This window comes from Leiobunum rupestre, chromosome 3 (genome assembly GCF_980474605.1).
Source record: "Leiobunum rupestre chromosome 3, qqLeiRupe1.1.hap1, whole genome shotgun sequence".
In the NCBI taxonomy this organism is placed as follows: domain Eukaryota; kingdom Metazoa; phylum Arthropoda; class Arachnida; order Opiliones; family Sclerosomatidae; genus Leiobunum; species Leiobunum rupestre.
This window is the reverse complement of record NC_143386.1, coordinates 36,551,799-36,565,701: the sequence shown is the minus strand read 5'-3', so window position 1 is coordinate 36,565,701 and position 13,903 is coordinate 36,551,799. Positions and strand designations below refer to the sequence as shown.

Genomic DNA, 13,903 nt, shown 5'->3' with positions numbered 1-13,903 from the left:
AATTATAAAAATAATAATATTCACAAAAATAATAACAAATAAATTATAATTAATTGACTATTTTCCACGACGAAATAAAAATGAAGAAACTAGAGGGCACCAATCAATTACCAGAGTTTGAGAAGTATAACTTCATGGAGCCAGAATTTAAAATTTTCATAGTTCTTAGTTAGTTTATGCGTTTTTATTAAAATTAATCAAATTGACCTGTTATCACGATGGTTTTCTAAAAATCAAGTCTCCGACGAGATAGAAACACCACGGCGAAAACTAGACCATGGTGCCCTATGCCTGAGCATCGTCAGTTCGTCACAGAATTTTCTTATATAATATGTTTTAAGATATTTTCAGCAGGTAAGCAATAGTAAACGAGGGAGATATGATAGCCTTGTGACACCGTCAGAAAATCTCAATCCACTTTGACGGTCAAATTTAGTACGCCGACTGGAAAACGGTCACTTAAAGGCAAATAAATTCAAGTAGAATTAAATCCATAAAACTGACCCCCACTGACAATATAAAGTATACCAAAAAATGAGTTGAATTAAAAAGAACCATTTATAACATAAGTGAGCATCTTATGCTAACCTGTGACTATTCACAATTCCAACTAAAGAAAACGCCCTGCTTATGCAAATGATGGTGCTTTATCAAAGATTCCGTTGAAACGTATACGAAAAAAATTAAAATTAAAGAAATGCTAGTAAAAATAAGGACATTCAGAAAATTATTGTGAAACAACAATAATAAATGCAATCTTATTACAAAGGTTTGTTTAGTATTTTGGGAAAAGTAATAAATTTATCAAATCCGTTTAACCCGGTGCCAATTATGGCCAGAACAGCCGAAATGTACTGAAGCAGTTGGGGATTTGCACCGAAGAACAGCACTTCCCACACCAACGAAAGGACGATGTTCATGGCCTTCAACATGGCTGACACCTTCCCAGCTTCTCCAAATTTACAGGCGTAGTAAAGAAAGATCGAATTGACGGCGTTAGTCAAACCACAAAGTAGCAAAATCACAGCAGTCACACCACACTGGGGTACTACGAAAGTGTCACTGGCTAAAAGGATAACCACAGCCAAAATAGATGCGGCACCACCTTGTACCACGCATATGCAATTCACGTTTAATGAAGACAACCTTTTCCACGAAATAAAAACTAACGATCCCACGAGACAAGTTCCGATCGAAAACGCTATACCGATGAAAAACTGGGTAGAGTTTCCGGTGGCGGACAGAGATTTTCCGGTCAAACTGGTCAAGAAAATGCTGGCAAGTGTCACGAGAAACGCGATCAATTTGAGCACCGTGATATTTTCTTTAAAAATAATTCTACTCAAAACCAATGAGATGAACGGACCAACGCTGCCAATAATAAAAACAACGCTCGATGAAACCAACTTGAGAGCCTGGTTGTATAAGCGTGATGCTGTTATGAAGATAACGCAATGTAAAATCAAGTACAAGTAAAGTGTTCTGTCCTTCGTTTTCGTAAGTCTTTGTTTGCTGAATCGGGAGTTACGAATCCATAGAAGTAAATTGAAACAAAAACTAGCTCCTTGAGCAACTAGAAACGCTTGAGCGGGTGGCAGCCAACGATACAGTCGAAACTGAAGCGCGCTTAATGTACAAAATGCGGAGCACAGCAGAACACAAGCAAGCGACATCAAATTGGGATGAGATTGCCCTACTTTAACTTTTATTTGCGGATTTATCTTCGATTCGTCAACACGGTCTAATTCGATGCTTTCTTCGTGGCTTTCCATCGTAGTCCATAAAATTACTCAAATTTGCCCTCGCTGAAATCGTTATTTGCGCTGCTCATTCCAGTTTCTTCAAGTGATAAAAATGCTTTGAAGCTGTTGTTATTGAGGCATACTCTGGATAAAAAACCTTCGTAACGTTTTCAAAACACGGTGTTACAGGTTATAAATGTACGGTTTGTCGGCACAGATGTTTCGCCTACGGGCAAATGCTTACAGCTAGAGCAAAGTGCCGATTTAATTTGAGTCGGCGACGGCACGGCGCGGCGATTTTTCAAAATTCCTCGGTGGCGTTTATGGAACGCCAAAAGTGTCACAAGCAACACTTTAGGACATGCCAAAAGGTTTTGACTAGTGCTTTTGCGTTACCATTCATTGGCTATTAATTCACCGAATCCCATCGAAGTTGCAACGTTTCCGCCAATAAAACATTGACGATTTAAGCTCATTATTTATTCAACCATTAGAAATGGACTGCTTCATTTAGGCGTAGCCGGGGAGGAGTCACGTTTTTACTTGACTCGACACAATTTATACATGTCAAAATCAATTTTAAACATGTCAAAACTTCATTGTGACTAGTGCTTTTCGTTTCTACTAGACAATTTCTTCACACATCGTGATTGGACTAGAGGTCTTTAACGGTAATTGGACAGAAATATAATTATCATAATTATTGAAAAACGCCACTCTATTGGTTTATTAAAATTTCCACCCTTGTGATTGGTTGTAGGGCATCGCAGATTTAGTCGTGATATTTCGAGACTAGTCAAAAAGGTTTTTAAGCGAAACATTTCCGAACTAGTGCCGAACTCTTGACGTGACTTGAGTTTTAGATTTGTATAACAATTTTCGACTAGTCAAAATCTGTTGTATTGCGACACTTTCGGCTCGCGTTAGATTTCTATACGGGAATTGGTGTACGCGACTACAGTTTTTAACTAGTCAGAAAGTTTTTGACATGTTCAAATTGTCGGAGGAGGGGATAAAGCCATGAGATTTTTTAAGGAGGTAACTAAATGATTTCACGTGACACGTAAAGGCCAATAAAGGCTGTGTATAAATTTTAAAAAACCAATAGAATGGCGTTTTTCAATAATTTTGATAATTATATTTCTGTCCAATTACCGTTAAAGACCTCTAGTCCAATCACGATGCGTGAAGAAATTGTCTAGTCGAAACGAAAATCACTAGTCACAATGAAGTTTTGACTTGTTTATAATTGATTTTGACATGTATAAATTGTGTCGAGTCAAGTAAAAACGTGACTCCTCCCCGGCTACGCTCAAATGAAGCAGTCCATTTCTAATGGTTGAATAAATAAGTAGCTTAAATCGTCAACGTTTTATTGGCGGAAACGTTGCAACTTCGATGGGATTCGGTGAATTAATAGCCAATGAATGATAACGGAAAAGCACTAGTCGAAAACTTTTGACATGTCCTAAAGTGTTGCTTGTGACACTTTTGTCGTTCCATAGGCGTTCATTTTTAGGGGCAAAAGTTTCTCCCTTCTTTTGAAAATAAAATTCTGGTTGAAGAGATATGTTACAAAATAAAATGAACAATATGTCACGGACACTTAAATACACACAATGCATTAAAATATTTTGAATATTAAACTTAATTTTTAACTTCCATCATCTTGTGCATTAACTTAATAAATGTACTATATTAACCCGAGATGAATTTTGTCGAGAATGAGCTTTTTCTCAACCACCCTTTATTTAAGAAACAATATCTCAATAACCCTGTCGTTTAATATAACTAGCCATTAACCATTAACAACCAATGAGTAATTTTAACTCAAAGAAAAACACGAACACGTTTCATTAATCACCTCGTCCTTTAATAATACACAATATTTCAATCACCCTGTACATCAAATAAATAAGCGCACTTTAACAACCTAAGTTTAAATTTCTCCAAAATGTCAACCGCCTTGTATACAATAACTGAATCACTCTGAACTTTAACATAATCAGGCACTGATTCTTAACGAAGAGTAACTTTACGACAAAAATAATTACAACGTTTTATCAATTAACCTGTTATTTAACTTGATAAACCCTCTATAATACCACCTAAAGGGATTTTTACCCAAAGCAACACTTTCTCAACAACCTAGTGTATTAACAGCGATTCTAACCACCGGGTCATTCATACAGTGAAGAATCAATTTTACCAATGAACATCTTGTTAATTTGAATAATAACAAATTAAAAATAAACTCCGAAAGTAGCCAAAACTTGTATCCAAAATATCCTAACGCAGCATAGCCTACACCTTATCTAACAATTAAGTCAAGATAGCTTAACCTAGCATCTGTATAACAAACGCGTGGTGCGCGATAAAGTCCGTCGAAAGTAGAAGACAATGGACAAAGTTCGTAGAGGTTTCCAAGGCTGAAGATCAAATATTTGGAGACAGATGGCGCTTGTATTCTGAATTTAGAATTGGTATAAAATTCTAATATGTTTGGAAAAAATAATAATAAAAATATCATCAAAATATAAACAAATAAAATATTTTTAAATTGTTATCCAAAAAAAATCTACTTTTCATTCGAAGAATTTTATTACAAATAAAGTTTAAAGAACATTTGATATTGGATAAGATTTAAGCTTAAAATTTACAGTTTTTGCCTCTCCGGGTGAACTTGTTTGCGGCGAGGTCTTGCCTTCGCCATCTTTGTCTGTCTGTGAGGGTCTGTGTGTTCGAAACCCATGGCAAAGAGCTATCACGGTGTTCGCAACCCAGGGCAAAATGTTATGACGGTTTTCGCAACGCAGGGCAAAGTGTTATCACGGTGTTCGCAACCCAGGGCAAAAGGTTATCACGGTGTTCGAAACTCAGGGCAAAGTGTTATCACGGTGTTCGAAACTCAGGGCAAAGTGTTATCACGGTGTTCGTTTTAATGTCAATGCTAATAGCGTCGGTTTGGATTCGAACCTGTTTCTATTGCATGCTAGGCACCTGTTTTAACACCGAACCACCGACGCTTCGCGAACTCGCTTGTCGTATTACCAAATATTTTCAATTTTATTTTCGTGTATAAAAAAAGCTTAGTTCGCTCTCTTTAACTCACATTCGTACGAGGAGAGTTACTATTTTCGTTTTCCAACTTGTTATGATATAAATAAAAGTTCATTATTTAGCCTTAATATTGATGTCTTACTTAATTTTAATATTAAAACATTTATATTTTATAAATTTGAAACCAAATATTGATCAAACTTTGGTAAAATTACCAGTGGTTTAATTTTACTAACTGTAATTTTTATAAGCTACTTATACTTTAATACACAAAACTAATTTTATCCTAAATAAAACTCAAATTTTTTAATAATGGATAATATAATCAATTGCTGAACTAAATAACGAAAACATCTTACTCTAACTTTAAAATTCGATGTATATTTTTTAATTTCTGGATGGCTGTAGGTATCCCTACCTATACCTAATTAATAATACTAATTTGTCTTTTGGAATAACTGAACACAACATTCGTCGAACAAAGACTCCTGCCCGCGGAACCCCGTCACTTTCTCTATTGGGGTGAGCGATTTATTGTTGATAAATTAATGTCAGTTCTGGTGTCTAGGGGTAAGCCTAAAATAGAAATTACAACTAGTTGAGGTTTGCCATTGAAATAAAACATTTAATAATCAGACTAAAACGTTTAAAAAATAAAAGTGTTGCCCATACAAACTAAATTACTACAGACATTGAAATTGAATATTAGAGTAGTCGACTACTTACGTCATCGATGGATAAAGGAAAGCTCCCATTTACGGGTAACTTAAGATATAAAGGTCAATATGGCAAAATAAACACATCACAAAGATTGAGATAAATAAAAATTTGGAAAATAAAAATGTAAAGGAAGATTTTACACCATTGTTCAAATGATGCCGTGTAGCGCCGGTGTAATCGATCCGAAGACTCGTTTCTGGTGGCGATGGTTTCGCGTTGGCGATGATTGTTGAGCGGTCCGATATGAGGTCGCACATGCGCGTTGGTACTGCTGTAGCACGGCGAAGTCCCCGATCTCACAAACACATTTACCGACCATGGTTTTTGGTTCTAAGTTCACCGTTTCATTTAATTTTCGTCAATTTGGGACTATATCTCTCGGCGTAATTTTTATGTCCTCGGTTGTAAGGTTAGAGGTCACCAGTAGCGCCGTCAGGATTTTTTCCCAAGTAGGCACCGATGAATTTCGAGGCCCCCCTCTACGCAATAATTTCAATCGATAATTTCACGTTTTTTTCTTTTAACTCAACTCTCCGTTTTGAAAGAGTTCACCGTGTTTCTTATTGAAAAATTATGTGAAGCTAAAATTAAATTAATTTTTTCACTTGTCCCCCAGTTTAACCAACATTTAGATATCCAATATCCCCAATTCCAATAATCCCTTATTTTAAATATTAAAGTCGTTTTACTCAATGAATGACACTCTGCGATTAGAGCTCTTCCCAAATTCATCAACCACTGACATCGGATGTTCTTTTAAATGATTCGATAAATCTCGATTAATGGATAATGTGGCCAGGTTAGAAAGTCTATCCTCTCGCATTGTTGTCCGTAGACACGTTTCAATTCTATTCAAGGAACTGAAACTCCTTTCAGAAATAGTATTGGCCACGGGAATACACAGAACAACTTTATAGTACTTAACTAAGTCGGGTAGCCACCTTCCATCGTCATTATATAGTGATAACAGACTGTTACGCTTTTCAAATTTTTCGGTTTTATTAAATTTCTGGCTATTTTAATTTGACCTTTCAATGAATCTAGGTCGAAATTAAAGCGAGTGTATATTTGGCAGTGGGCTTGGACGTCCGAGTCGGGGTCAGACGCAGTTATTCCTTTAATTAGGCTATTATTTTCTAAAAATCGGTTTTTCATTTCTGATATAAATTTATCGATTATTTGGTTGCAAGTTGATCTCAACTGTTCATTTAAGGTCTTAATAGTAATAATAATATTAATAATCAGCTAGGCTTTGCTTCAGTGTCTCAGTTTCCTGTTGTACACGTTACCACACTATCCTTTCGTCTTTGATTAGCGATTATTTTTCGTTTTCTTAAAGCTAAAGGTGCGGTGTTGCGATCGGGAACCGTGATAAAAACGGATTCGGCTAACTTAGAAGCTTCGTCCCAAATTTAGTCGAATTTTTCGGAGTTCCTTACTTCCTCTAAGGTAGTTATGGTAATACCTAATTTTTCATCTAAAGCCGTAATCAAAATCAAGTTAGTGAAGTTTTGTAATTGCAATATGTACCCTCGACACTCGGCAGCTTCTTCGGGCTTACCATTTTCTACCAAGTTCTCCAATGCTAATAGAACAGAATCAAATCCACTTCTGAAGTAATGAAGACCTTTTTTTTTGCTCCACCACCTAGTGTCGTAGCTTTGCGGCATTTTAAGAACTATTTCGTAGCCCAACTCTTTTTGAGAATTATCAAAACATTCACTCCTAATAACTGAATTGCTTTGGAAATTCGATCGCTTGAACTAGTCCGAGTAATTCCCTAACCGCGACTATATTGGAGCAGCATTCAACCAAAACTAAATTTAAACGATGGGCATAGCAATGGACGTACGGACAATTTCCACCGACTGCCTTTTCTATTTGAACCCTCATCCCTTTTACGTGCCCACTCATTACAATGGCCCCATCATAAGTATGAGCAACGCAATTTTCAATTTTCAGTCCATTCTCCGTCAAAAGGGTAATTATAGCCAAGCTGATGCTTTCAGAGTCGAGCTTATGCAAATCTGTGTATGCTAAAAATCGCTCTACTACGCCAATTTCCTTTCTAGTATACCTAATGCAAACACTCAGCTGTTCTACTCCCGCATTATCTCTAGTCTCATCGGCAATTACGGAAAAGAAACCACCTGATTCATTAAAATCATTTACCATCATTCGCCTAACAAAATTTCAACTAAGGTTAATCAGCTCATTTTGGACAGTGCTATGTATGTGTTTAGCATTATTTGCCATACTTTCGCAATTGCCTTTAAGTCGGGACAATTTATCTTTAATAAATCTAAAATTTCTACGAAATTGTCCCTGTTCCCATTTTCATCGTCCGACCTATGCCCCCAAAGAGCGAGATCTTGTTGGGCGCACAGTACTATTATCTGCACGTGAGCAGCTAAGACATCTCTATTTCTATCAACGTCTCTTTTATGATGCTGATCAACCTAACATACTATTGAGCCTCGAGATTTCGATTCCAAATAGTCTGAATATTGTTTATAAGTCTGTTGGTGTAAAGATTTAGTCGAAGTAAAATGTTCTTCGAACTTTTCGGCCATATTTTTCCAGTCTGAAAACCCCTCAATAAATACCGTATTTCTGCCACCTAAAAAATGCCGACAACAAAAACAATAAACTTTATCGTTTGTATTTGGTGTACCAAGAAGAATTGAAGGTTCGGCTTTTACCACCCATTAGGGTTTTGGAAAAAGACGCGATGTTAGGTTAAACGGGAAGACAAGCCTTATCTAAACTAATATCTAAAGAAATTAATCGTCTTACGTTTGAATTGTCTATCTTTGCACTCGAGGCTCTATTAGAGGATTCAACCAAAATGTCCGATAACTCAGAATTCAGAACTACCTATATCCTTAGCCGGACTGACATCGACATTGGGTGAAACGTCAACAACTTTTTTTTAATGTTTTAAGTCTCTGTAAAACCTAGAGTCTCCCCTGAATTCAGTTTATTTATTTTAGCTGACGGTTGAAGAAATCGTTCCATTGCGTCTTTCTGACTACTAACTATTCTCGCTTCTCTCTTACATTTTTGGCGTTTTTAGGCCCCCGACATAAACTTTCGGGAACTCATTATGGTTTTAGTTTTTAAAGTAAAACTCCAGATATTACGCCTTTTAAAAGTGGTACCACTATAGTCTTAAAAAAAAAACTAGTTTTAAGAACGGTACGACCCTCGGCACCACCAATAGTTTGGTTCAAAATATCTAGCTACTAAAAGCTTGAAAAAAGCCAACTAAGTATATTAACTAGCCCGAAATGTTTTTAAACCTCTAGTAGGTAGAAGTCGGCTCTTGCCAAAAATATTAAAACAAAACAGACATCACTAATATAGTTTTGTTAAAAAATAACTAGGTATTTTCTGGCAGTACTACAATTAATATTAATGTATCAGCGTTGGTGTACAGTACAGAGATATCCATATGGATTTGTTGCTACTGTCAACTTCAGCGAGAAACGTATTAGACTCCCGTCATTTAACGAAAGTTAGTCGACTGTAAATAAGAAGCTTCGTACTGTAATGAGTTAGTGTACCATTTTTGATACGGAAGGCCAACTGATCAGCTCGTAGCCAGTTTCCCAGAAAAATTCAAAAATCAAATTTTGTCCGTCTACGAGTTAACGTTGTTTTTCGCACTTAACTCAAGAAAAAATAAACATTTCTTATGGGAACTTTATTTAAATCTCATTATTTATACGTAATTAAGTATTTTTAAGTAAAATTTATCATTATCGTAATTAATTTACTTGCAGTTTAATAGTAATTAACATTTAACCGTTAGGCCTTTGCTTCGTAGGGAAAATTAGCCCGTAGAACCTGATCGTATATTCTAGGTTAAAAATAACGTATTTAGTAGTACCAGAAATAATTTTGTGGGAAGTGAAATTTAGTTTAAAGTTAATTTTGTTTTATCTCTTCCATAAGTTTTTTTTACCCAGCTGATTTTTTTACAGAGTTAAAAAAAAATGAATCATTGAATTTTGATTTAGGTGTATCCTTCTAGCATTGTGTAAATAATTTTGGGAATTTTAATTACAGGAATGAAGTATGGTAAATATTTGAATTTATAACAATGTTTTGGGCATTCAAACTTGATCATCTATGTAAAGGCGTCTTAATTATTAAAAAGCTTAAAGAGTGAGTAGACTGAAATTATTGTTATTTGAGGATCAGTAGTGTACGATCCATACCGTTGTAAGGTAGTACAGCCAGAACAGGACTGAAGACCCACCATTCAAGTACTGTTGATAAATTCATATTAATTGCCTTTGTGGCTATTTTCATTTACAATGTCTGTGTACTGTACCCCATTCTATTTATATTTCCTTGTGGCTATAAATTACACTTTGCCTTCGTGGCTATAAATTACAAGTACGAGTATTTTTAGTCGATTGTGACGTGTGGGACAATTCAGTCCTTTCGTCCATTTGAATAATCAGGGCGAGATATGTGTAAAGGCCACGCCAACGGGGGGATACGTGGGGACAGTGTGTCAGAATTTATAGCCCGGTGTACCTAGTAACAGAGACCATACCACCGGAGGCCTATTATCATAGTGCCCTACGCCAGCGTCCACCTAGCCCGGACAGGTGACAAATTCAGCATGGGTAGTAGTACCCTACTACTGATGGTCGCACCTTTGACAAATAAACCCAGCAGAAGGTGCAGCAATGGGTAGACCAATCCCCACTTCGCACACAGCAGTGGGATTAAGAATGGTGCTGTAGCAACTCCAGCCGACACCCTACCTACACAGGTAAGGAGTCAAACCCTTTGGAGAGAGCTCCTAATGGGGAACGACGAGCACACAGCACGGACCCTCTCCGTTAGCCTGAGCCGAAGCTCAGTATCCATCCCAAACCTGACCGAAGTCGGAGGTGGAGATAGGACCATTTGATCGAAGCTAACATCTCCCAGTGCGCCACCGCTCTTATGGGTTACAAGAGCCGGACCCCGACTCCCCGGTAAAGCCACCAGTTATTGCACACTCCGACCCATTTAGGGCCGATACGTGGGGACATTTAATTCTTGATTTGTATACCCCCGTCCCGCTAGGCACTACGGGGGGTACCACTAAATTTACAAATTAATTTGTAAGGAATGGTGAAATGAGTGCATAAGTCCCACTATTTTTCTTTTTTAATAAAGATAAAACCTAATCAGGGCAAGCCTGGACAACACTTATAAAAGCCCAATACAGGGCAAGAAAGTAAAATAAAGTAAAACGGAAGTGTAGAATTAAAAGACAATAAAAAAACCAGTCATCAACCTGGACATAAGTCCCCGAAGTGACTGATTATAAAGCGCATGACTTTCTCGAAAACAATCATCTTGTCTGTGAGATTCATATCTCCGAAGTTGGCTCTAGGGACCAGATGGAGTGTAAGAGGACAATTAGCTAAGTAGTGCTCAGAATTGCCTGTCTCTGACCCACAGACACAAGCAGGACTGAGCACATGACCTAAACCATGCAAGTAACTAGGGAATTTCCCGTGACCGCTAAGAATCTGCGTTGAGAAGTGGTTAGGGTTGACACCATTGTCACCCACTCTAGGAATAAAATTCCTAGTAACAATGCCCTTTGTGCTGTCGCTCCAACTTCTCTGCCAATACCTCTTGGTAATGCCCCTCAAAATACTTTTAATACTACCCTTTTCGGGTTTAATAGAGTGAACCACCTGATTTAATAATGCGCCCTTGGCCAGCGCATCCGCTCTCTCGTTACCCAAAATACCACTGTGTGCTTTAACCCAATTAAGGGTGATTTTGGCGCCATGATTAAGAATCAAATCCCTTATGTTTGCACACATACCATTAGGGTTGGAAGAATTTCCAATGGCCCGTAGGGAAGAAAGACTATCAGAAAAGATAGTTACCTCTTCATCGTGGGGTCGCTCCCTAGTGAACCACTTAATGCACTCCAATATGGAGTAAAGCTCAATATAAAAAATACTAGGTTTATAACAGATGTCTAGACGAAAAGTCTTTGACACCAGTTCCAAACCTTGGTAATAGACTACGAATGCCGCAGCTGCGGCATTTTCCGACAGCGAACCATCGGAGAAGATCTCAAGTCCTGCATCAGTGGGAAGAGCGTCTCCACGACAAATCTCTACACGAGAGGCAGGATGGCGGATCCAAGGGTCACTCGGGTAAAGAAAATTTCCACCTACAACATTGTAATCGCAGTGTTTAGCGCCCATCTGTTGGTAAAATGACCTAAAAATGGTTGCTTCCTCACTTACAATGTACTCTATTGGGGTTAAGTTGGTAATTACCAATAACGCATCGGTAGAGATAGTACGATAAGCACAGCAGACTCTTAGAGCTGCCGTCCGTTGGATTGACCTGAGCTTTCGAACCATTAAAGAATTCTCCGCCTCGCGCCACCATGCGCCAGCACCGTAGGTGACAATACGCTCAATACAGCCTTTGTATACCACTCTCAAGGCTCTATAATCAAGACCCCACTCGACCTTTGCAAAGCAGGCAATGGACTGAACAAGACGAGTAACCCTGTTCTTGACCTCCTCTAAGTGAGGCAAGAAGCATAAAGTTTGGTCCAAGGTAACGCCCAAGATCTTAACAGTCTTGACATTAAGGATTCTCTCGTTGTTGAGAGAAAAAATTGGAAGCCGCTCCATCACCTTTGTCTTAGCAAAAGTGATAGCAACGGTCTTCTTTGCACAAAACTTTAACTTATAAATTGTGCTCCAACTATTGAGAGTATCCAGAACCTCGTTACCGAGGACCTCAAGACCACGTCTTGAAGAACTCCAGACCATCGCCTGTAGATCATCCGCAAAGGCCTGAATAGCACTCGCAGCCGGGTAAACCCGACTCAGAGCGCCATCCATCACTAAATTAAAGAGTAGGGGTCCGCTACAAGACCCCTGCGGGCACCCTTTGGTGAGCGACTTACTAAGAACACTACCGCCTATATCAATTGAAGCGACTCTGTTGCTCAGAAAGCTCTTGTACAAGTAGTACAGATTTTTCGGACAAGCAACCTGTTGAAGTCTCGACAGAACACTGTACCCCATTCTATTTATATTTCCTTGTGGCTATAAATTACACTTTGCCTTCGTGGCTATAAATTACAAGTACGAGTATTTTTAGTCGATTGTGACGTGTGGGACAATTCAGTCCTTTCGTCCATTTGAATAATCAGGGCGAGATATGTGTAAAGGCCACGCCAACGGGGGGATACGTGGAGACAGTGTGTCAGAATTTATAGCCCGGTGTACCTAGTAACAGAGACCATACCACCGGAGGCCTATTATCATAGTGCCCTACGCCAGCGTCCACCTAGCCCGGACAGGTGACAAATTCAGCATGGGTAGTAGTACCCTACTACTGATGGTCGCACCTTTGACAAATAAACCCAGCAGAAGGTGCAGCAATGGGTAGACCAATCCCCACTTCGCACACAGCAGTGGGATTAAGAATGGTGCTGTAGCAACTCCAGCCGACACCCTACCTACACAGGTAAGGAGTCAAACCCTTTGGAGAGAGCTCCTAATGGGGAACGACGAGCACACAGCACGGACCCTCTCCGTTAGCCTGAGCCGAAGCTCAGTATCCATCCCAAACCTGACCGAAGTCGGAGGTGGAGATAGGACCATTTGATCGAAGCTAACATCTCCCAGTGCGCCACCGCTCTTATGGGTTACAAGAGCCGGACCCCGACTCCCCGGTAAAGCCACCAGTTATTGCACACTCCGACCCATTTAGGGCCGATACGTGGGGACAGGGGTGAGGACACCCGTGGCGGAAGTATTCCGACCAACCGTTGGGGGATTGATGGTCTTCCTCAAACGGCCAACCACAAACTCTGCCTCCCAGACGCGTGGGATTACAGGAGTACGCCACTACTCCCGGCAATGTAAGAGTATTATATTCTTAGGTTTGAAACACAAAACTGCAGAATCCAGTTACGACAGCATAGCAGACGTCTATACAGGGCTTCCACATTTGATATAATTGCGATAATTTCATTAAATGAAAAATCCCGTTTTTCGCGTTTTTGACCTAGAAATTTCCATTTTGTATCCCTCGCTCTTAATACTAATTTATATAGATATTCAGATTAATTCTGAAAATGAATCAAAATTTAAGGTTTTATTTATTACAAAATTACTTACATTTGAATAATTTTGCATAAACATATCCTCAAAAAGTGCTTTAGATATTTAGATCGTTACTTTCATTACTTTTATAATGACCCTTTATTAAATTTCCATCGTTTTTCCCGTTTTCCCACTTAAATTGCATTATTCCCTTTTAGCGTTTCTAAAGGTTGAAAAATTCCGGAAAAAGGAAAAATTCCCCGCATATGGAAGCACTGC

The 13,903-nt window shown here is 38.6% G+C and overlaps 1 protein-coding gene across 1 annotated transcript; it reads right to left on the bottom strand.

The window, feature by feature from the left end:
- Nucleotides 1–10,819: 10,819 nt before the first annotated feature.
- Nucleotides 10,820–12,598, bottom strand: LOC149951615 (uncharacterized). Its single transcript, XM_090169622.1, has one exon. It carries the CDS (start codon nucleotides 12,596–12,598, stop codon nucleotides 10,820–10,822), a length of 1,779 nt encoding a protein of 592 aa, XP_090025748.1.
- Nucleotides 12,599–13,903: the final 1,305 nt, after the last annotated feature.